General features: G+C 41.0%; 1 protein-coding gene across 1 annotated transcript in view; it reads left to right on the forward strand.

Moving 5' to 3' along the window:
• The window catches only part of PARD3B (par-3 family cell polarity regulator beta), a gene marked incomplete at both ends in the record, with an annotated part of 412,476 nt that overhangs the window by 327,402 nt on the left and 59,834 nt on the right, over nucleotides 1-25,240 (forward strand). Inside the window, one exon of the mRNA XM_082001608.1 lies at nucleotides 5,661-5,948. Coding sequence (XP_081857734.1) covers nucleotides 5,661-5,948 — 288 coding nt within the window. The remainder of the gene's footprint in view (nucleotides 1-5,660; nucleotides 5,949-25,240) is intronic.

A 25,240-nucleotide genomic window follows, 5' to 3' on the forward strand; every position in this document is an offset into this window, starting at 1 on the left:
AATAACTTGTTAAGCCACAGGAACTCAATCGTGTGTCTGAGCTGCAGCTGGAAGGAGCTGTTTGGGCTCTTAACCCCTTTATGGCTGCTGCACTGTAGGGTAATGCATCTTTTCATGTGTTAGTACACGAGAAATCCCCATGTAAGATTTGTGTGGATACGTCAGATAGGAAGATTGTTTGAAGGATAAATGAGAGCATTTCCTTGCTTTATAGCTCTGGGGCTGTGCTACTGAACAGTATGTGAGATGTACAGACGTGTTTTCAAAATACCACATCCCACTTCCAGATGTACATCAGATATACAGCATCCTGTCTTCATTTGACTCCTACAAATAGGATGCAACATGTTTTGGGAATGTTACCTACAGTTCTATTGAGGTTATGTATTTTATCAAACAATATTTTTTTTCTGAAATTATTTGTTGTAGAGAAGGGTTCTAGTGATAGCTGGTGGGTCTTGAAAGCAACAGAAAAGATTGGGATTGGATACATGTTGGGATGCTATTGAGAAAAAGATGGGTCACAGGAAGAGGAAAAAAAGGGCATTGCTTGATGCGGCACTTCTGTTGCCAGTCCTCTGGCTGCTTGTGTGCAAAGGTTGTGTTTTTACAGAAACACAGCTAAGGGAAGTTGATGTAGTTGTCGTGCAGTGATTTATCTGGAGAGCATGGTGTTCAGGTGGTGGAAGAGAGCAAGCAGGATTGATATGGGATACCCAAAAGGAAATACATCTAACTTCCCTTCATTCTGTGTGAGTTTCTATTTTCCCTTTCCCTCACCAGGAAGTTTGTAGAAACTTTAGTGCTATACTAAATTGTTCAGATGGTGACCTGTGCCTCTCCTCATCTCTGGTTTCACTGCCAGCATCGTGGTGCTGAGTGACATTTTATCTTTTGTCACAAATTTGCACCAGTTGTTTAACCAGACCCATCCTGTGCTGCAAGTTTTGGGCTCTCGTGTAGTAATTGTTCATAATAACTGTAAGCTGGTTGCTATGGTAGTTGTGTTGATTTGGAATACTTTTATTTTTTTGTAATGGGGAGTAAAGATAATGCTGTTTCAGATAGGGAGAAATGCAGAGGGAGGTGGGGAAATGGTAAATGACTAGAGTGGGCTATAGCAGAAGTAGCCTCCTTAGCAGGGTTGGCAGAGCATTATAGGAGTGATAGAAGGAACAGTGCATTCATTTTTTTATGTGTCGGTAAAGAACTCCCAGGCACCTACTGGGATGTGCTATAGAAAAGATTGCTTTAAAACTGGGTGAAAAATACGATGCTGAAATACAGTGAGGATATTTAAAACTTCACAAAAATGTGGAGAAACTTCAAAGGTGAAAAATATGAGAGGAATGGAAGGACAGGTAAATAGAAAGAAAGAAAAAACAGCCATCTGATAGTTTGTTTCCCTGTGTTTGAACATTTGGATTGAAATGAAAAAGAGATCACTGAGCAAATTTTATAGATTTGTGTGGAAGAGTAAAAAGGAAACAAGAAATAGTAATGTAATTATAATAGCCATATTGAAAAGGTGAAACATTGATCATGAAGAATTTCACATAACTTGGTATTGACTGGTCCGTATAATACGTATAAGAAAGAAAATATTGTTCTTGAGCAGGTTTGACTTCTAATAGTGGTAGTAATTGAAGATTGCATTCATAAGAAGTTGAAGAAGCTAGGCTTATTCATAGGAACAAAAGAAAATTGTGGTGACCTAATTCCAGCTTTTCTTCTGCAGAATATACCAGTATTGATAGCAGGAGAAATTACTCTCACTGTCAGACATGAAAGCAAGATTCACGTGATGCTGCTGTGCTGTACTACTCTTGCTTTCAAATGGATCTTAAATACCTAGGGGACAGGTGATGTATTGGTCCAAAGAACATTATGGCTCATCATTTTTGAGAAACTGCTGTGACTCATCTTGGGACTGTGTGTCGTGCCTTCTGCACTGGCATGTGATAAAACCATTCCTTGAAATGCAGTGTCCTCCCTTTTTCTGCCTGTATCATCCCACATAGACCTGTGTGTGCCATGAAACTTGTACCTCATATGACATATTCCTGCACTGAAGTCTTTGTTTAGGCTTTTTTGGTCACTAAAGGGTGAAGCCCTCCACAGTTTCCCAGGTTTTTAAGAACACTTGATGCCTTTTCAGAGTTAATCTGGTAGACAGCAACAATCTCAAAGTGCTTTATGCATTTTAGTAGAAGAGCAAGGTAATCAGAGGCAAGGACTACTACCAAACTGACAGAGTTATTGGGTCCAGGAGCTAACAGTTACTTGTGTGATTGACTTACTTTTTGGTTTTTTTAACCAAAGATCCAAAGATAGTGCCTTCATTTTCCATTTCTGACATAATCCCATGTGGGACATGTAAAATATTAATCCTTTTGCAAGACAGTTTCTCTTGAAGTCCCTGTATGTATAAAAGATGGAAATCAGCAGTGTTAGGCATCCCTCGCTGCTTCATTGATGTCTGACGCCTTATTTGCAATGGAAATACACCCCATCCTTGTAGTATGATGACTGCTGTCGGACAATGAGCTACCTGAAAAGACTAGTTTTTACGTGAATGGACCAAGTGCTAACTTTGCCCCAAATTCCTTTATGTGAACGGTGAATGTGATGTTTCAATCACAGACACGGGCAAACTGGCTCCTTCCACCACTCCCTGCTGCATGATCTCTCTTTTATCTTTATTCACAAACCTTTGGAGGATAAAGGCTTTGCACACTTTCAGCTGCTCTCTAATTATTACTCATTTGCTAGCAATGATTCGTGGTTTAGGTAGAAATGCAAGCTGACCACTGCTTTTTAGTTTTTGTTTTCGTATACAGCTTTGCAGTGTTTACTTTCTCCCCATGCTATTCTCCATTGCTTTATGAATAAACGCATGACTTTTACCAAGGTCTAGACCAGTTTTATTAGTATACCATTAGTTTTACAAAGAATAAATTGTCTATCCCATCATTCTGTAAATGCCATTAAACTCTTGCTGTTCCAAGAAGCCATCAACCAGCTAAGCTAGTGCAACAGTAAAACGAGAGAATATGTGCCTTACTAACTGAACTGGTCACATACTGACATCAAGCTATGCCATCCACAAGATTCTCCAATAAAATATCCCTTGTAGATAGAATCAATTGTGCAGAATCTCAGGCTCATTTTGAAGTCAGCAACTTCAAGACAGACCCTTACCCTGGGTGAGGTTGCACTTGAACATAACCCCTATCCTGGCCTGGGCCACCATTTGAATTCAAAATAAGGAGTGTGTGTGTCATGAAAACCTGAAGCGAAAGAGAAGTGGAGTGACAGTTACAGGAAGAGAAGGTGATTGTGCAGCGAAGAGAAGCTCCAGGAAGAAAAAAGGAGAAATTCCTAGGAAGCCTTAGTGTAGAAACCTGAGAGGTGTTAAGGATATAGGTGGATCCTAGCTTATTTCTTCTTATCATCCTTTCATCTCTAAGAACTACTCTAGTAGATTATATTAAGGCTTTGTGAGTATTCTTAATGATAACTGAAGAAAAATTTAAAAAAAAAAAAAATCTCGAGTTGGAAGGGACCTATAGGGATTGTCAAGTCCAACTCCCTGCTCCTTACAGGACTACCTAAAACTAGATCATATGACTAAAAGCATCATCATGCTGCTCCTTGAACTCTGACAGGCTTGGTGCCATGACCACTTCCCTGGGCAGCCTGTTTGACCACCCTCTCACTGAAGAACTTTTTCCTAATGTCCAATCTAACTTCCTCTGATACAGCTTTGTGTCACTTCCTCATGTCCTATCGCTGGTCACCAGAGAGAGGAGATCAGCACCTGCCTGCCTTGAGGAAATTGTAGGCTGTGATGAGGTCACCCCTCAGCCTTAGCTTCTCCAGGCTGAAGAAACCAAGTGACCTCAGCTGCTTCTCGTAATTCTTGCCCCTGAGGCCTTTCACCATCTTGGATGCCTTCCTCTGGACACACTGTAATAGTTTGATGTCCTTCTTATATTGAGGCACCCAAAACTACACACAGTACAAGAGAGGAGAAGGGTCATCTGCTTCACTGAGGGAAGGCAGAGTGGGTAGTGGACACCCCCTCTGACTGTCAAGGACTGTATCATGTGCATGCTCATCCCACTGTAAAGTATGACTATGTTTTAAGTGTTAAAAACTAGCATCACCTCTAGATATGTCCTAGCACAGTTAATGGAGAGGTGTAACTGGAAAGCATGCGTGATACACATTAGTGTCCTGAAGTATATATGTAGAAAAGCATGCTCTTCTCATTAGAATTATTTGTGAACCTATTTAGCTATAAAGTATTTGAAAAGTATTAGCATTTATTTTGATGATACAATTCTAATGAAGCAAAATAGATGGTATGAATCCCGTTCTGCACTTAATAGTTCCTGTCTGTCAGACTGGAAGCTCCTAATGTGGTCATCTATTTCTTTAGGAAGCCATTTTCTCCAGGCCTTTTTCAAGACTTTCTCCAGAACATTTTCATTTTTCACTGTGCAGAGTCCTGAGGCCATTATGCTTTACTGGGGTAACGAAGTCTGCTAGACCCTTTTTACTTACTCTTCTGTGGTACAAATTGTACTGTTCTTTCTACACTGCTGCTGTACTTCAGTCAACAGCAAATGTTGACTTCTTCTCTCAGGCACTGCATCTCTGTATCTGTCTTCCCTTCGCTGTTTTTTCCTCCGTGCTCTATTATTTTCTGTAAATGCTATTTATTACTTACTGTGGTCAGCATTCTGCCAGATCCATCTTGCCACATTTAATTACCTGGTGTTGAAGAGTTAGCTGAGCAGTTAACAGAAGTGGCGTGCTCAGAGAACCAGGCTATAGGAGCTTTTTCTCCAGCGTGAATGTTGAATCATTGAATATCAGCTGAGTTTGAAATTTACCTGAATATGTTTTACTACTCCAAAGAGATTACACAATGGCCCTGATTAGCAGCAGCGTTTTGTAATACCACTTAAGGCTTTATCACAGTGGAGTACTGCCAGTAATAGTCTTTAATTCACTTATATGTACCAATTTATCTTTGTCAGGTTTCTATTAATTTCTTAGCTGTTTTACTTTGTCCCTATCGCCTATATAATAAGGCATGATTTCCACATTTATGTAGCTAAAATAAAATTTAAAAAAATTAAATCTTCAGCAAATTAACTGTGGTCCTTTGATTTGAGACAACTGTGCCATCTCTCCACTTATGTTCACATTTAATCCACTTTTCACAAGTTAATGTATTTAGGAGAATCTAGGTGAGTCAAGTGACCAAGGGGCAGTAACAATTTTACTGGCTAATTTAGATAAAAAGTTTCAGGATTGGGTTAGGTATATTAACTGTAAAGTGGAGGGTAGGTGTAGAATTAAAACTGTATGTGTGCATGCATACACACTTGTGAAAAGCCACAGCATATTCAGCACTAATTTTTTTCATCAGAATGGTGACCAACCTTTGTTACAAAGGTAATTGCCACAGATAAAGAACAAAATTGCTGCATGCACCATTTTGTTTTATCTGGCACCAGTTTCATGGTGTACTGGAAGATATAAACAGTTGGGTTCAGGGTTCATGCTCCAAATTTGCATCATGAATCGGTGTCTGTGGTTGCTGTTGAAGCAGATCCAACTGTATATTTGTTCTTTTTCGTTGTTAGGATTGGTGCAAAGCATCAGGAGTTACGGCAAAAGCAGCTGAGAGGCCTGAGTGATTATTCAACTGGTCCTGACATTGATGATGATGAGGTGGATCCAAATTATGCCAGAGTAAACCAATTCCGAGAGGCTTACCCAGCAGCAAGCATCTACAGGCCATCATCACCAGCAGTAGCAGAAACCTTTGTATATCCACGTGATTGTCCTTCAGCACCAATGGAGAGGGAGCACTTGGAAGGACTATATGCAAAAATAAACAAGCAGCACTACCCACAGGCTCCTGGTGACAGGTAATATTGCCACCTGGCATTACAAGCAATGATAGCTTGGTGGGGAGGGAGCCTACGGCTAGGTGGGGGGGCTGTGCAGATGCCCCAAGCCCCTGTATTTACCTACTAGAAAGCCATGGATTTCCTCTTAACCAAAACTATAATTTGCTACAGCAGTACCCTCAAAGAATCTCAGCAAGGCAGCAGTCAAACAGAAATCATTAAAGAAAAGTCCATATTTCACAAACAGAATGAATGAACTGACTCCAGTCCAATTCCTGCACTGCTGAGAGAGTGTTTTTCCCTTTCAGTCGGGAAAAGTTTTTACCCTGCAGCAAAAATAATCTCTGTTTTCAGATCCCTTTCGATCCTGCTGATCGTCAAGTGCCTATTAGTAACAAGTTTTGTATGATAGCATGATGTATTGCATATGTTTATGGTTTAGTTTTCCCCAGCTGTGTGATATTACGCACTTTCAATTAGATTGGGGGGAGGACTGGGAGTCATGGCATTTTTATGCAGACTGTAGAGTGTGGCTTCACAAGACTGATTGCCTTTCACAGCCTTTCCAATAACCAAGTGGGAAGGAAAGAGCAATTTTTAATCCTTACTGTCAAGCTTCCAGGTTGATAGCATTAAAGAAAGATGGTCAAGTTTTTCCCTGGGTTAAAAGGAAAACAGACATTCCTTTGAGTTGATGATGTACCCGCCATTATGTTGATTTTAAAACTGGTTGCTTGTGGAATTTGGGGCTAAAAGAATGTAAGACTTCATTCCTATCATGGTGTTCACATATCGATGCTGGGATTTGCAAACCAATGTATGAGTGTGTAGGCAAGATATACAAGTCTATGTGAAGAGCTGACAGAGTAAAACGTGGGGGACTTGAGGAATTGTTCACGCTTTGAGTTCATATTACAATCTGTAGTGTCTCTCCATAGCCTCAATCTGTGCTGTATGATACCACACTTGTTAATTTTGGAGAAGTATGTGAGGACAGATACAAGAGTGTTTTCAGTTTGTGGCATCATAGTACTTTAAAAATGCCTACTGAGTCATTGTTATAAATAATAATAAAACATTTCTGACATAAATCTAAGTTTGTAGTAGGGAGTAGGCCAGGTATCGCTCTTTTTCACCTAAATACAGTATAGTAGAGATCTTTCCAAACATCATGATATTGCTAGTTTTTTTCTTCTGTATTACTCACTCGTATCCTATTGCATAAGTGTGAAGAGGATGAAATAAGAGGTAGTGATCACGGGTTTTGCTTTACTAGAAAAGTCAAGGTGATTGTCACTGAAGTCTCACGAACATTTGTATATACCAAAGGGATCAGAAACTGAGTTCATACTAACTCAGTATGCCAAGATCTGAGAATTCTTAGTAGGAAGGAGTCTAAATTCAGGTTCATTTTTTTTTTCAATTATAAATATATACAGGTGTAACTCAGTTGGACTAAGATATTGTCATAAAAGTTGCCTCATGATTTCAGTTTTAACAGCACTTCATAGCTTTGTGTTTTTAAAATTTCATCAGTTTTGAGGTGTGGTCCATACATTGTTTTTCTGTGCAGCAAAAAGAAATGCTCAAGTCTTTCCCTCTGGCCTCTTTTATTGCTTGTATTGTGGTTGTGACTCCACTGAATGAACTCTTGACTTGCTATGTGGACAACACTGAAGCTGCAACCAGGCTTGGATTTGGTGTTGGGATCCTAGATATTAGTGTGGATTTAGCTGTAATTGCATGACAGCATGCTAACTCAGTGAAAAACTAAAACTGAAACATCTAACAGGCAAGAAAAGTTACCTCATATCTGAGCCCATGATCAGAAGTCATGCTGAGAGGCTGTTCCATCTGTGTTGATTCTGTACTGAAAGACAAACAGTCCACAACAACTTTGCTTTGTTGAATTTCTTGGGCTTGTAGAGGCTGTTTAACCAGATTAGGAAAAAATAGGAAATGTAGGATTCTTATTAGGCTGGCTTTGTTCTTTTTTTAAATCTTTCTTTTGTTTGTCTCAGAGACAAAAAGGTGGTTGTTATTCGCCAGCAGAAATGTGCCAAATGTGAATAATTTTATGTGAGTTTATGCAGTGGGTCGTGAGGTCTCAGCCAGCATTTGTTGAATATAGTGGCAACTCCAGGCAAGGAAATCTTTCTGTGCTAGGGGGGAGAGTATTGAAGGAGAAAGAGTTTTGGAAAGAAAAATCCCTGGGTAACATGCTAATTACAAAAACAAAACTGCTTTCAAGGGTCAAGTATGAAAACTACCTTGTCTGCCTCAAAATGATGGGAAAGGGCTATAATGGGTGCTTATTAGCCAAACCAAAGTTCTTTTGTGTTTGCAGGGCTGAACATTTATCAACACATTTGTCATGTAATAGCTAATGCTTTGGTCTTGCTAACACATGCATGCTCTCTCTCAAAGTTTTGCTATTAATTTTACTTTAGATGGATGGCTTTTTCTCCCACCTCTGACTCTCAACTTGTAGTATAGTGCGTGTGGAGACTCGATCGGTGACTAAAGTAAATGAGCTTTGGGGTAGAAGGGGGATTTGAACACAGAGAGAATAGATGGTTTCATTTTGGTCTGGGAATTACAGTTATGTGTCATTATGATAGAGAATTAAAACTCATCATTTGAAACAAGAAGCTCATTTTTATTTTATTATATTTTTGCAGAAGAATGTATTAACGTAATGCCTTGTAAAATTTGGAGGCCGTTTGTAAAGAAAGAAGCTTAGTGGTCACATAAGTGCTCTTTACAATTCTTGTACATTTACTCACCTTCGCTTTGCTTATCACCAGAATCCACTGAGTGTTCCCAGTTCATTCTTCTCAGTAGATTCCCAGTTTAAACTGAGAATCTCCCTCAGTGTGCAAAAAAGCAATAGGCTGCACATGGATGAAGACTCTTGCTTTAGTCATTATCAAGTATGTCCGCTGCCTCCAAGCACTGCTCCTCAGGGCACACACAGACCTGCTTCAGGTTGCTGTGTGCGTACTAACGACCCCTTTACCTACTCTTGCATCTGGCATCTCAGGGGTTTTTCGCTTTGGATTTTGGCGGGGTTTGCTTTGGGTCTTATTTGCAACTGTTGTGTAACGTCCTTTTGCACTGCTTCACAATTGTGCTTTTTCACTCTGACAATGACTATATTCAGTGAAATAGTTAAGAATCCCAAAGTTTTCAGCAAAATATACACAAAAAATTACATCTAAGAGAGGTGCTATGTAAATGTAAATTGTCCTTATTAATGAATATAGCAAAAGCATTAGCATGATCAGTGTATTCTGTGAATGTTAAGTTAAAGAGAGTGAAAAAAAATTAGCTGGCAAAATCACACATTTCTTTGTAGATCAAGCATTTTTCTGTTTATTTCTAATTAGACACAATTTTCTGTAATGCAAATGGCATCCCAAAGGATGGTGCAGCCTGCAGAGCCACCTTATGCAGCTGGGGAACTTGCAGGGTCTTTGCCTGAGACGCTGTACGTTTCCCCAGCGTGTGGCAGAGGCTGGGTGATCTGTGGCCCATATGTTCCTGAAACGAGTGGTAAGTCACATCTTTCTGAGTTTAGTCATCAAGGCTGTACCATGACAGTGCTAAGTTGCACCATGGCAGAGCCTAGGTGTCAGACCAAAGCCAAAAGAGCATATGCACAACACTATTATCACTTAAATGTCAGGCATGTCACATGGTGCAACCCTTTCTCACGTTTCAAATAAGTAATTTCCTCTTTTTTCCTCCCTTGAACGTGGTGCTGTCAAGTATATCCAAACACCCTGAGTACATCTCCGGAAAGGTTCTAGAGATTTTGCTCAGCTTATTTCCTCAGCCCAGAACTATGAAACATTTAAGGTCTGATGCCAAACTCATTGCCAAGTATAATTCTTCATTTATTTATGTGTCTTATCTTGGAGAGTTTCAAAGTGCGGGTCTGACAAAAACGAATACAGTTTTCCTTTGTTTAGCAAGAATAGATTCAGAGCTGTATCTCATTGCAGATTTAAAAAAACAGTAATAAAAAAACCCAACACTGTTTTATTACACAGGAGTAGAGTCCAAAGCCTCAGTCGGATCCAGCTTTCCTTTTTTGGAGATGTTATGTTGAGTCCCACTGTGCAAGATCTTACACTCCACAGTGTTAATTAATTAATTGAAAAATCAGTCTTCCTTATTTCAGGGTGAAAGTTTCCTTATGGAAACTTGCATTCTTCCAGAATGTTCAATGTAGCAGCATACAAAGTTGGAAAAGGGGAATTAAACCCCTACCTCTGCGCAACCGTTAACTCTCCTCCTCTCATCCTACCCTCAGAGCTGGCCAGAGTCATGAGAGAGAGGGACAAGACATCGAGCGGTCTTGCCTCTCCCTAGGAAGGATCAAAGGAAAAGTTGTTGTGCATGTCCTGAGAAATCAAATGGCAAATGTGAGCTATGTGTAAACCTGAGAGGAAAGGAAAAAGGGTCTGGAGTTTTGAAACTTATCAAAGAAGCATTTTTTACTAAAAAAAAGACTAAATACTTGTCTTTTGGGCAGCTGTGGGTCGCTCCCATCCTGATTAATCCAAAGCCATAGGAATCCAGAGCTGCACAGAACAGGCTTTGTTCAAAAAGGGCAAGTTAGGGTTGCCCAGGTATGTTACTTAGCCCTGTATGTCTCGTAAGCCAGAGACTGAAGTTTTCTTTTCTCAGTTCAAAGTACGGTTGGTATTGCTCATCGTGTGTCCATTTACAACACCTTTTATCACTGCCTAGCAAAAAAGCAATCCACTGCTGCGGGAGTGGATGGTCCTCTACTCAGGAATTACTATTCTTTAAGATGGGTATCGTGGAGGCAAGGTCGAAATTGAATGAGGCTGTGTAATACCTACGTACCTTGCGTTAGAGTGGGAAGAGAATTATGGTCATGCATTGGACTGTTTTGATTTACAAAGTGCAACAAGTACAAGCAAGGCATGTACTGTCTCTTACCATATAGCCTCTTCTACTTGGTGTCCTAAAATCATCTACGCTGTGTCCCTGTCCTGTACTACCCTACATCCCCTGAGACTCTCCTCTGATTCCTCTGGAATTTATTCTTTGTGAAATGTACCACAGGGTCTTCTGAATCTTTGGCTGCGATCCCATCACTATTCCCCATAATGTTAAAACCAGAAACTTAATGTTCGGCAATTTACTGTCCTTCCTGGCTGATAGATTTTTGACAACAGTTAAAGTCAAACTGAGATAGGCAAGTATGGCATAGGTTCAATGGTTCCTGGGTAGAGCTGTCCTGCTTGTGGAAGCAGGGCAGTCCAGAAACCCCTTTGGCCACCAGTTCCACCAGAATGTAGATTGTGCCATTGGAGCTATGCTTGTACTGTATTTTTCACTCCTGATGCTATTTGCAAGTCCTTAGAAAGGATGAATGGGTGCTGCATACTGACACTGCTAACTAGGGAAAATGTTGAGTAATTGGACCTCCTGGGACATGTTTAAATAAGCCTTGGTTTTATGTCCCACCTATGTGGCAGGGGGAAAAACCTACTGGTAGCATTCAAGAAAAACTACTTTACAGACAGAGTTCAAAGTGCTAGCTCCCAGGAACTCCTCATTCAGATCATTCCGACTTTGGGACCCTAGCCCTGTTGTTCACTTCTCATTGAAACCCCAGATTTCATGGAACTTAGGTGACCCTGAGCATTTTAGAGCGTGTCTAAACAGAAGGAAGTTGTCCAACTTTAACCAGAGCAGAGCTGCTGCTGCCATGTAATGTGTGCATGCTTGTTCGAGGCCATGCATTCTTCAGCAGAAATAAATTCTGTCAGGAATAGTCACAAATCTGCCTGTGTGCATCCCGCCTGCTAGGATTTGCATTTGGATCACCTCACTTATTGACAGACGTGTAAAATTTTATATACTGCATTCCCACAACTCCCTTGTGACTGTCCTGCTGCAGATGCTGGTGAGCCTGAGTTTTGGCAGCTGTGTTAAGCATTCATATGCATTCAGGTTTGGTTTTCTTTTCCCCTCTAGCCCTGTCTTTTCTTATGTGATATATTATTGCATGGAATTATTTTACATTAATTCTGCCTATTTATTGGTAATGTCCCATTCTTTCAGTCGTTTGGATGCAAACGCAAAAGATAGGTCCCTGGAGAAAGAGCAGGTCTGTTTAGTGGAAGATGAGACCATACCAGAGGATACAGAGTGAAATGCAGATGGTGTTGTCAGCCTCTTAAATGTACAAATAAAGACAAAATGAGATCGTCCATGCAGCTGGAATGAAATCACATGGCCTTGCATGTGTTCCTGCCATAGTATATTTCCTAGTGTGAGCAAGAGATGCTAAATTCTGTTTTATGCAGGGTGATGTTTGACCAAAAGCTCATACTTGCTCCTTTAATCAGCAGCAGAATAATGTGTGTATATATTAACTTTTCTTTGCACAATATTTTTTTTTAACAAAACACAATTTAATTTGAAATGCTAATATTTGTGTGTGGCTAATTAAGATGCCAGAATTGACTATAAGGCTGGTAAGCTCTGAGAAAGAGACAGGAAGATCATTACACTTCTGCTCATAGATAGCTATTTGTGAACCAGCTGATAATGTGCAAAATTAAGATTTTGTAAGTGGCATTTTAAATGAATGGTTAATGGCTGAAGATTAATTAAACAGTCAGAGTTGCTCAAAAGAGAAGCTGTTAAAATCTTGTTTATAGGCCAGTCACTTCCATACTTAAAGTGCAAACCCTAATAGCATGTGGTATTTCCATTTAGCAGGCAAGCAATGTAACTATAATACTTCCCTTGAACAAGGGAATCTACCTTACTGGATACACAGTATGGGTGGATGGATGTAGCATTGCGTACTGTGTTTTCTTCTTCCTAATTAATAGTTGTCTGGTAGCAGTACAGACAGAGAAATGCGCTTCCTCTGAGAATTTGGTAATCTTGAATAAAATTGCTAAATCTTTTTTTAATTAAAATATAAGGGACATGGTTAAATCTGATGTGGTCCTGTTTTCCCACCACTCTCCAGTAGTCTGTTCTACTTCATACACTTTATGGTTTTCAGAATGCCTAGCTTTTCATTGTTCCAGGTTGTCTGCTGTCAGAACGAGTCTCTTCGGCCCCATCATTAGCCTTACAGAGTTGCTCTAGCTAAGAAAAAATTAAAAAGGTATGTTTTCAGTCAGGTTTATTCTTTACTGCAGTTCTGGTTAAATGATGAATGTTAACCTAGTCGCATTTCCCTAACTGAAGAGAAACAACAAGCAGAAGGTCATTATTCTGCTCACAGTTGTGAGGCTTGTCCTTCCAGCAAGTCCTTTGCCAAGACACTGTTTGTTTTTCTTTTGTTTTCCCTTTCTCTCAGCCCAGTTCCCAATCATTTTGTTAACTATCTGCTGGTTTTCCCTCAGCTTCTTGACACAGTCATTTTGCCTTATGAGCTCTTAGCTTCTGGATATGCAAGTAGTTCCAGAGAAAGCCCTGGTGACTTGGCCTTGTGCAAGCTTTGCTGTTGTAGCCCAGTGTAAGATGAATTTACATTGCTGACCTCAGGGAGCTCGCACTGTATCCAAAACCACATCTTTCAAAAAATCCTCTCCTAATATTTTTTTCCTAGCTGCTACCAGTTAAATGGAAGAAAGGGGTTCTTTCTTTCATTGTAGAGATAATCTTGGTTTAGTAAAACTGACCAGTAGATGAGGGTATGGGATTTTGTTGTGCTAGACTTTTAAGTTTGTGCATACTACGAATCTGTCTCTTTTGGAGGTGGAAGAGGTTGGACATGAGGAGCACAGACCAGCTCATGTGTATGAGCATCTGTATGTTCAGATTTCGGATGATGACATGAGCGCCCAGCAAGCTCTGTCCCATCTTTTCACTTTGTTGAGATAAATTAGGGGCTTCTTGTCAAACTATTTTTAAAAAATGGTCAAAGTTTAGTGGGAGATAAAGAATCATTTCCCAGAAATCTTGAAGTAATGGACAAAGGGTTAAGTTTGGAGGAGGGGGGAAAAAAGGGCTATCACCGGGCTGCTTCAAAATGCTGAGTAGCTCCACTTAAAGAGCAGAGATATCTGTCTAGTAATGATGGAGAAGTAACTCTTAGATGTGACGGGGAAAATGGACATAGACTGACTCGAGCCTATGAGAAATGTTTTCAGTGTCTTCGCTTCTATTTGAGGTTATCCAAGGTCAGTGGGACCTGTGCTAACAGGTTCCTCTGAGCTGCAGGTAAAGCAATTCCCAGTCCTCCTCCTCATTGAGCAGTGAGGAGCAAAACTGAGTGCTGAGAGTCTTCAAATGGCATCCCACAATTTCTCATACATTCTCAAAGTAAACACTCAATTGGTTTTCTCAGTTCACCAGAAAAAACTCTTACACCAACTGAGGTGACTGCAGCACGGGGAACCACGGGGAACGCCTCAGACCTACCAGCATTGCCAGGTTATGTTGCCACCAGGAACAATGCAGTAACTCTGGTAGGGCTTTCCAGTGTGACTGCTCGTGTCCAGGCAAAGTGCTTAGGTCTGTATGGTACTCATACATCCTGACTGTGTAGTGGAAACCTTACTATGGAAACTGTTGTCATCTCTATGCATCCATAAGATACAGGGAATTCTTGCCATTCACTGATTTTTCTGCAGTCCCTGTTTAGCTGGGATTTACACTGGCAGATCTTTAAGATTTTTCTGCTGATCTTAATTCTTCTGTTCCGCTGAGTGACTTAGCCCTCAGCATAATAAGAAAGAAAAGATCTAATGGGGCCACAGATCTGACCTCAGAATAGGAGTCAATGGGAACCTTCTCATGGAGGGTTCAAGCATCTAACAGCAGGGTAAAACAACTGCTCCTAAAAAGAGCCCAGACCTTGCTCCTTACTTGTGTCAAGATGCCGGTGGTGAAAGGTTACCTAAGAACTTGGTAAGCAGCATTGCTGACAGCAAGTGTAGGCAAAAGCATGAACCAGATCTTTCGATTAGCAGAAAACTGTAAGAATTGATGTTGTTTGAAAAGCTGAAAATCACGCAATATTGTGCTAGCAAAAATATTGGGAGGACTGATGAGATGTGATGGAAATGGCTTAGTAGGCAATAGGATGCTGAATAAAAAAGAGAATAATTGTGATTATTGTCTGACAGCTGTGCAGAGCATACAGTCGTTGACAAACTCTAAAACGTGCTGTTTTTCAATCCATGATCACAAGTCCACTGGCACAGACAGTAATCCAAGGGGTCATAGTAAGCTGAGAAATAGTTTATGATTTTATCAGCTCATCTTCTGATGTAGTTAATCTGGTATATACTCTGAACCTCTGACTGTCCTTACATCCCTGCAAGGAGACCTGGCACCATATGGAGTCCGTGTGTACTGGTGTACTGTGGCTAAGGAGCAGTTTCTCTGGCAGGCCATGCAGCAGCAGAGCATTTGTTGACATTGATCAAGGTATCAGTATTGATCTTGGGGTGGTCTAAAAGAATTGAGGCTATTTTGTGGAGAGTGACGTTAGACTGTCATAGAAAATAAAATAAATAACTTGTCTTAAACTACATTGTGGCCTGCATCTGAGAGAAAGTGAGGTCTTTCGTTAGGGCAGAGGGATGTTAGAAAATGATGTTGCTTCAGATAACCACACTGGTTACCTTTGTTTTATCACTAACTTGTCCTTGATGTCTGGAGGCCATTTTTAGAAAGCAGTGGAGAGTGATTGCATGAAAGATTTTTATACTCTTCAGTTGTCTACAAAACAGGTAGCTGCCTTCATTTTTTCATTCCACCAAGCTGAAATGGAGAAAACCAAAAAACAACTCATGATAAAAAAAGATGCAAGAGGAGTGAGTGTGAGATATCTCTAGAAGGTGCTAAAAATGAAATAAATGTAACATACTTGTAGAGCAATAAATGTCCTCTTAGTTTATTTTTTCCCCTTCTTGTTTCTCTCCGGTTTCCTACTTGTGTACCAGTAGGTCAGTGTGACGGTTTTGCAGCGTCACAGCCCTCTGTAGAACCTGCACATGGGGAGGTTGCTAGCCCCTTCCCTCCAGTGACTTGGAAGCAGTGAGGGGAAACGAGAAAGAGCTGCCTAATGTTTGAACACTTCAAACATCTTATCGTTCAGTCTTTGACCCATACTTATGGTTTAATTTCTTCATTTACTTAAAATTTTAATCTTAAATATCATTTTTCAACAGTGTCTTAGGGGCATTTCTTCTCAAACCAGTATTAGCTAGAACATGTCCTTCAACTGTGGAGTTTATCTGTTACAAACACTTCTGCCCTTAGGCTTTGATGCCTACTTAGTCCTGGATACGGTTATTACCTTGTAAATGGGAATCAACCGTAAACGATCATTACGGTATTTACATAAAATGCGTGGAAAACAATTATTTTGAGACTGGCCTGTAAGTTTAAGCATGGAACATGTTGCTAATGCAAGTGTTGTACATGGCCTGGCAATTGAAAAGCAAGTAACAACGCACCTTCAGAGGGATGAAAAGATGTTCAAAACGTGGTCTGTCCTGCGGAGAGAGGGCAACTTTTTTCTGTGCCTGAGCCACCACAATGCTCAATAATTGTCCGAAAGGACCACTGTAACTGAGCACCTGTATGCGGTAAGCGTGCTGCTAACGAGGGACCTGGATTGCTTCTGCTGTGCTGCCAGGTGAGGAGAGGGGAGGCCTCCTGCGGCTGGAGGCCCTGCTTTACCTGTCAGCGGATACTTCCCCGACATGACGAAGGGGTGTGAGGTTGTGGAGGAGGGCTGGGGAACTGCATCAGCGCAATAAACCTGTTCCTAATTGTTATTGATTGTTAGTACACAAATGACAAGCAGACAGTCTGCAGTCCTTCACCTGAATAGGGTGTTGTTTTCTTCCTTTAACATCTTCTGCTGTCCCTGATTTGAAAAAAAAATTTTTTTTCAGTTAGTTTGTGCCTCTGTATACAATGGCAGCGTGTAAGCAGCGGCTGCTTCAGAGGGGGAGAGGAAAGGGGACTGGGGGGAAGGGATTGATCTTTTCCTCCTTTTCTCTGTAAATGCCACTGTCTGCATCAGTGGTGATGCTTTGACCTCTTTGCTCCAGAGCTTGAAAATTCTCTTTGCACTTAGTGACATGTTCTGGCTCCAAAACTAAATAGGCAGAAGTCTAATTCTCTCTCTTTGAGCACTGCTACAAATAGATTCTCAATCTAAATAGGATAAGCGCTCAAGAATTCCTCCCAAAATTTAGACTCATTAGTTTGAGTACTGGTATTTTTTACATGTCTGGGTGGCTCCTGAAATGATTAACAGTATTACTTCATACCTTTTTGCCTTTAATCTGCACTCTGCCCACTATCTCATTACTATTAGCTATGGCAAATATACCAGATGTCTGAGCAGCTTCATTGCTCTGTTGTTTTTCTTTTCAAGATCCTAATGCATAGATAATGTTAATTTCTCTTTTGTGTTAAAACCTGCCTCTGAGGAATAAGATTATCACTGTTCAGTCTTTGGCCAGTAGAGATACTGAGGTCTCGTATCTTCTGAATGTTAGTGTTAGTGTTTCCACTGGCTCAGTGCATTTGTAGCGGAGGTCTGTTCTTCTGTAATGCCCGTGGAACCTTAAATTTGTCCCCTGACTTTAGGAAAACGATTTTAACATGTTTTCTAAATGTTTTCTTTATTCCCAGGGTTGAGAAAGGATACATAAAGACACCTGCTCTTCCAAGTGGGTGGAAATTGAAAATTGTGCCAAGAAAAATGCTGTTTCTCAGAAAAGGTTTAAATTATGCATTGTTTATAAGTGTGGCATAAACAAAATAGATTATGTAAGGTTCGTGGGCCCTTGTTTGGGATGAGATCACTCACTTGTGGGTCCATAGCTTCTCTACTAACAATACTTAGTGCTTACATCTAAAAAGCAAAGTATGAACTCTGGTTTCCCCATTGACTTTGCAAGCAAAGATAGGTAGGAAACTACTACCTGTGCCCTGAATCAGCACAGCTCCCTTCAGTTCTGCATGAGAGCCACTGTGGTGCTTAAGCAACACAGCGGTGGCTCCAGACCCTTAAGTTTCTTTAGAATGGGTCAGGAAACGGTGGATTGATTTATAGGTAACAAATGTGAACGTGTGTTTACAGGGAAGAAAAGTGACAGTTCACATCTGAATTTAGATAAACACGTAAATTGGGTAGTGGATGCTTTGGTTCTGTAGATGTAGGTAGTATCATGTGATAGTCACTGTATATGATAAGATCACAGCAGTTGCCTCAGTGCATAAAGGATACAAGAACAGATGAAATCATTAATGCTTTCATATTGTATCCTGTCTTATTTCTGGTAACATAGCATGCCTTATACTTAATGGGGCATATCTTCGAAAGAATCAGCAGGTATGGTGTTCTGGAAAACATGAAAATCTATGACCTTGCATCAGAGGCCAAAGCAATATCTTGGATCTGACTTTTTTCCCAAGTATAAATTGTGTCATTGCTATAGTTATATAAGCTAGAAATTGTAAATTCATGTTGCGCAATCTGAAAAGCAAATGATAGCATGTGGATTTGTATCTGCTGCTCAGAAAGGAGACTGATGCACAAGTCCTGTTTCTGTCAGAGTAAGTGGCAACATTTCTGTTGATTGAGATGGGAAATCAGAACTGATTCCCCTGCCTGGTTCTCCCTGAAAGAATGATGAAGTGATGTTTTCTTTTTCTGTTTTATACTTACTAGTTTCACAGACGGATTACTGTAACTTGAGCTTTTTTGCCGTACTTCTGCATGACTGTTTTTGTTAACCACTTTTATTACCTTTTGGCCTGTTCTTTGCATCATGCTATTGACAAAGCAAGTTTTACATTTTTTTACCCCGAAGTTTAGAGCATAGAATATGGAAGAAATCTATAAAAAAAAAAGTCTGAAACATTAATTGGACTAGACTACGGCATTTAAAGTAACCTATTCTATCGTCCATTTACCTCCCACATGAAATGAAAACTCTATTTTGATCTGAACTGTCACAGAGAATTTCTGCACATAAAACACATCCAGAGACAGCTTTCAAATGCCGTTGTCACTTCTTATTTAGCAGGCTGGGGACTCTCTATTGTTGTCAAAGCCTCTTTGTAAAAGCATCACTAACATGCTGATTTGCACAGTTGTATGTAAGAGGAGGAATGGTTGCACAGCCTCCATGAAACAGATTGTATATAGGTGCTGGAATCCTCTGCAGCTGAACTTACCTACCGCTTAGGAGAAAATTCCCCCCACCACCACCTTTTTTTTTTTTTTAAATACTATTTTAAAGCAGATTTTCATACTGTGAGCTGGTGTGGGGAGGGGCTGTTTTTAGTGTAACAAGGTTTCAGTGTGAATAGCGATGATTAACATTTAAAAGCTAGTAACCAAAATTCTGTTATTTTCCCTGACCTCTATGGGACCAGAAGTTTGGCTTTAATCTCTTCACAAATTTCAGGAATACTTAAGCAAGTGCACTGGGAATATCTCTGAACTGTGAGTACAGAACTGCTGCCTCGGAGTGTATTCCAGCCAAGACGCTGAGGCAAGGCTGTAGGGCACTTGTTTCCAGACAGCTGTTCTGTCGATGGCCAATGTGGCCATCTGGTGAGGCCGGCTGGAAGACCCAGCTATGGCATCGCAGAAGATGACAGCTTAAAAATTGAGAACTACCATTCTTCAGACTTTATAACATTCCATTTGCCCTTGAACATGACTTATTTTCATAAAGCAAATTTGCTTCCTGGCCTTAGTTGTATTCTCATAAATTTATGCTATTGGAATATGCAGTTAAATAGTAATAATGTATAATTTTTATTTTATTTTTCTCTCAAGGTCAGAAAATTGGCTAGGATTAGGGGGTGAAGAATTTGGTTAGTGTGATGAGTTGTCCTTTATTGCTATCTCCACAGCTACTCTGTGCAGGATTAAACAGCAGAACACAAGCTGGCAGAGTGCTCTTCTGACCTAGTTCTGCGCCGCAACACAGATAGCAGACTATCTGCTGATCTGTCTGATAAGCATGACTTTGTCAAATCCAGATGTATGTTCAGGAGTGAAAGGAGTGAAACACAGAGGAGGCTCGAGAGCCAGGGTCTTGAATTTTCTCCACCTGCCTGAATCCTTTAGGTATCTTCACTGCTGCAGCTGGGGTTGGGGGACAAAACTGAAGGGAGGGAAGCCAAGTCGCCTGTTGCAGTGTGGAATCTACAGAAAAAAACAAAACTAAAAGCTGGAGCCTGAAACATTACTGGTCAAAGCCAATTGCCTGTTTTAAGGGCCATACCTTCTGTAATGAACCAAGAGATATAGACTGGAAATCACATTTTGATTTCTAAGCTGTATGCCAGAAGATTGGAGGGTTCTTAGTTCAATGTGTCTCAAACTGCCTCCTGGAGAGGGACATGATGGGGAAGGGGTTTCTCTGTTCCCACTTTTACCTGTAAATGTAGTGTATTCATGAATCAATTTTAATGGCTATCCTATGGGGAGCAGTGAATTAGATGGGGGAAAAAAGGGTAATTTTGTGCATTAATGGAGAATATACTTGAATGGAGAAAAATGAGGGAAGGAAAAATCTTACGGTCAGTGTGATTAAGTCGGTGATAATGCACATCCGTGGAGTTTTAACCTTGGCTATTGCAGAAAAAACGCAGCAGATGGAAGTGATCTCTCCTCCTCCTTCTCCCAAACCTCCGTGGGTCAGCTTGCCTTCGGCTCTCCAGGTGGGACAAGTGAACAGAGCTGGACTGGATATAACATATCCATCTCTTTCCTGCTCCAGGAACAGAGGCTGTGATCCACATTTGTGCTCAGTTGGCAAATTTATAAACTTGAGGGCTAGAGAAGTAGATGGACATTTATACTACACTGGAAAGAGTAATTTTGGAGGCTGCGTTCTCACAGGTGTTCTGTACACGCTTTTTACAGTTACCTGGCACTAAAGTGGCTTGGTCCTATTTGTCCAGTAGGTCTGTCAAGTTGTTAGTCCTTTTAAATCAAAACAATTGTATACTGTCTGTCTGTAGTGACTTTAAACAGCAGTGAGGCTTATAAATGCTGAAATGGTATAGGCATGTTACATTTGCCTCCTTCCTAAAGCAGCAAGTATCACTGTCAGGCATCCTGCAGACCAGTATTGTTTCCATATTATCTTGCGCTCCCTCACCTGCTTTTACTGTTTCTGTCATTCTGCTGTGTGTGGGAACAGGACTGTCTTTTTCTTACGCATCTGTGCAGATCCCATTGCAAGGAGAGTTGTACCTCTGACGGGGATGTTGCAGTGGTGGTTTGTCTGCAGGTGTTGCTGAGGTGGTCTTGAAAGATTTGAACGCCATCTCAAAAGTATTTAAGGAAGGAGGTAAGGAAGATACCTGTCAGAAGCTGGGGTGAGGCCACTCCAGCCTACACTGTTTAGCCTAGCCCTCACTACAGAGTTTGGAAAGGTCTAGACCCTCCTGTGTTTGCCTGACCTTTCAGAGTCAGTGTATGCCTGTTCCTCCTCTGCACTCCAATTTTCCAGCTTGCAAATGCTGCTCCAATCCGAAGGTGATGTGCTTAGGTTAATGTCGGTGTGTCCTTTTGAGAGCACAGTATCATCCAAAAAAAACTTCAAAGCTTGCTTTTCTGCAGGTCTGCCTTCAAAACATGGAGCAAACATGTCCTGCAGCAATACCAATTACTGACTCTTGAGAATATCCCTAAGTAATGGTCACACCCTCGTTTCAAAGGCAACACATGGGGCCATTATCTGAGCAAATACAGTGCATGTCACTGAAAATCCATTGATGATGATGAATTCTGGTTACTGTTGACTGCAGACAGATACTGGGTGGTGAGTAAGGGGTAAAACATTAGCCCTTGAGCTCCGTGGGTTTTTCCTCTGTAAACAGGTCAGGGTTTCATGAGAGCTCAAGGAAAATACAAAAAAAAAGCTGGACATGAGTCTCAGGGAAGAGGTGGGGAAAGAAGGAGAAAAAACAAAACTAAAAAAGCATCCTTTGGGGGAAGGAGAAATCAGTCAAAGATTTGTAAAAGGAAAAAAATCAGGATTTTAACAGTGCCAGGAGCTTCTCTTTGCAGATTGGCAAAAAGATGTTTACATATGGAAGAGTTAATTCAGGTTTGAAGGAGTCCAAGAGTTACAAGGAAAGCTGAATTGCTTGATTATTTTGAAACCTTCAAGGAGAAACATACAGTAAAACTATGGAAAAAATAAATACTGCTAGAATTATTCTTGATCTGCTGTGGGATGAGTGTGTGTGTTTGAAAACACTGTCATGTCAATATTGTTTCAGTGTCCTGAATTTCATTTTTGAATGGGGTTAACTTGTATGAATCTGAAACATTTCAAGAATTTCTTTTTCTAAGTAACTTCTGCTCACGTGATGTGACGCTGCTATATGCCTCTTTCCAGTAAAAAATACAGAATTCCAGAGATGTGCTGTGTGTAGATCAAGGGGTGATAAAGTTACCCTTTATTAATACAAATACCCTTTTGTAGAAATACAGGCAGTTTCAGCTCCTCTCGTTTCCATAAATTGGTGTAAGCATGATGTATTTGTATACTTAGCGTGGAAACGTAGCACTAGAAGCAGAACACATTTTGGTTTGCAGAATGTGGATGGGTGGTGTTTCTCCTACCTGTTCCCATGTTCGATAATACCAAGTGAGTGATTATCCCTTGCTAGCACGTGCCATCTCTGACCACGGTGAGCAGAGCCGGCTCCCTTCCGTAGCCAGAAGAGGCCTCTGCAGCCGGCGTGTGAGTGGAGCTGCAGCTGGGGTCCTGCCCTGCGCGGCCTGCCGGTGCGGTGCCTCCCTCCGCTGTCCCCAGAGGGGCTGGCGACGGGAGCCTTGGTGAATATCCTCCCAACAGGGGATTTCAGGAGTCCTCGGAGGCCACGGTATACCTACATCCTCGGCATCGGTGACGGGTTCTTTTGTCTATTCATCTTGTTCATGTTACGACATAGAGGCAATGGAAGAAGAGATTTGTTTTCTTGGTCTTGACCCAGAATACCTTTACCGTTAACCGCTCTCTCCCAACCTTTTTCTGTAGTATTCACTTGTCAGCTTTGAACGTGTTCCCCAGGGTGAGATTTCTCCTCGTTTTATAATGAGGTACAGGACTTCCGGCTTTTTCTGTGTGTTGCCGCCAAAACTGATGTTACAGCCGGACTCAGCAGCAATGATGGCAACAAACAATAATAACCATCCCACATGAGATTTAGATTAACTGCTCTTCTGTTTAGTTCGTATAATGCCTCAACAGCATGATCTGATTTGCAGTTTTCACTTAATCCATCATTTATTGTCTGAGTTAGGAAACTGCGTTCTTCTGTAGTGGATGGGGTGATGGGCTCCGCTACCTTCGGAGTGGAGCTTCGCTTTCTCTGGTTGCAGCTATGTCACTTTATTTATCTGGTTTTGTTTGTTTGTTTGTTTTAAGCCTGGTTTGCTTTTTCAAGCATGAGGATTTTGGGGAGCAGTAATGGTTCTGTTAGAAGCATTTCCTTTGAGGCTGCTTTTAAGCATAGAGAGAACTGAGTAGTCGTCACTGGCTGCAGACCTGCAGCTCCGGTGGCGAGGGAGGAGCGGGTGTTGCGGCAGCATGCACAGGCTGTCTCTCCTCCATCTGAGGAAGCTGCTGTTGTGCCTGCCAGAGGAAGCCTTTGGGCTTGTAGGGGACAGCTGTGGCACCCACATGGCTCCCATCAGTGGTAGCAGCAACAGGAGCCATAGTTCTCTCCTTCCCTAAGGGAGTGCAGGAGAGCAAGCAGGAGTGGCGCTTCAGGGAGGCAGAATTGTTTCCAGGGCTTGTGGAAGGGAATAGAGGTAGAGTTGCATGGAGGCAGGGAAGGCTGTCAATCTGTCTGTCTCCCTCCCTTCCGCTCCGTGTGTGAGAGGTGCAGAAGCTTCTGCACCTTCTCTTCCCCAATCTATCAGTCTTTTGCTAATTGTCTTCCCCCACCTAAAACATTTTGGTCCTTTCCTGTCCTCCTCTTACCACCCCCCCAGCCTATTGAAATCTTCCCTGCCTTCCCCTGAAACTTGCTCTGCCATTGCTGAATTGCATTTTACCACCCATGAAATAAACTACTTTATCTCGATCATTTGGGCAGTGAAATGCAATTTGCTTGTGTTGCTGCAGATCTTGGAGCCAACTCTGGTCTGGGCACTTTTATCACTTTGCAATCTAATCTGCTGAATATCTCAGGTCCTCTTGCATTGGGAATAAATGGGGTTTTAAGACAAAATTTTTTTTAAAAGCCAACAGTGTACTTATGCATGCACAAACCCACAGTGATATACATTTCCTCATATATCTCTATATGTATGTATATACATGTATAATAAATAAAAAATACATATAACACTTTGAAAGTCCACACCTAACTTGCTAATGTCAGCTGCAGCTGATAGACAGCTAAGTCAGACTCTCTTTATAGTCCATTTCTAAAATGAAACCATAAATTTTGAAGCCAGGCTTCATCATTGCAGAGAAAAAAGCTTTTTCAGCCTATTGATGAAATATAACATTTGATAGGATTTATGAGGCCCAGATTCAGGAGAATCATTTGCACAGCACTTAAAGCTGCTTTTTCCTGCCCTTTGCCTTCCCTCCTCCCAAATACACATACCAAAAAAAGCCATGAGTAATGAAAAATTATTAAGGAAGATTTTTCTTGATTCCATTCAAATGTCAGTTTGAGAGAGAAAGAGCAAGAAAACAGTTGCAGGAGTTCTTACAGTAAAGGGGTTTAAGTAGAGCCAGGCTGATTATATGAGAGGAATACTGACTTTACTAATAAATACGCAGCGTGATTATTTGCTGTAATACAGTCATTTGTAATGTGTGTATATATGTATTTTTAATAGTACCGGATGGATTTTATTTTTTTTATCACATTGAGATATTCACAAACCAGCCGCATAAAGTTAAAAATAAAAATGATACTCAGCTTCTTGGTATCTTGATAAAGTTTCCTTCTGGCTTCTATTACCAGAGTGATAATTTCAGAGGAAAAACATCTTCTGTAACTTGTGATCACAGTATCTGTCAAATGGTAGGAAATGAAGAAAACTGCCAGACGGTGTCAGATTTATTAACAGCTCTAAGAAAACCAAAATTAATGCATTTTCTCGTCTTTGATGGGTTGAAATGTCCATGTGCTGTACTTATCTTAATGGACAAGTGAAGGAAGTAGCACTCATCAATTAAGTCTCTCATTAAGCTGACTGCAGCTTAATCTGGAGCACACGCAGGAGTACTGTGTGCTTACCAGGCTGTACCTCAAAGGTGTTGCAGTTGTTA

Source organism: Phaethon aethereus (assembly GCF_964289735.1).
Source record: "Phaethon aethereus genome assembly, chromosome: 6".
NCBI lineage: Eukaryota > Metazoa > Chordata > Aves > Phaethontiformes > Phaethontidae > Phaethon > Phaethon aethereus.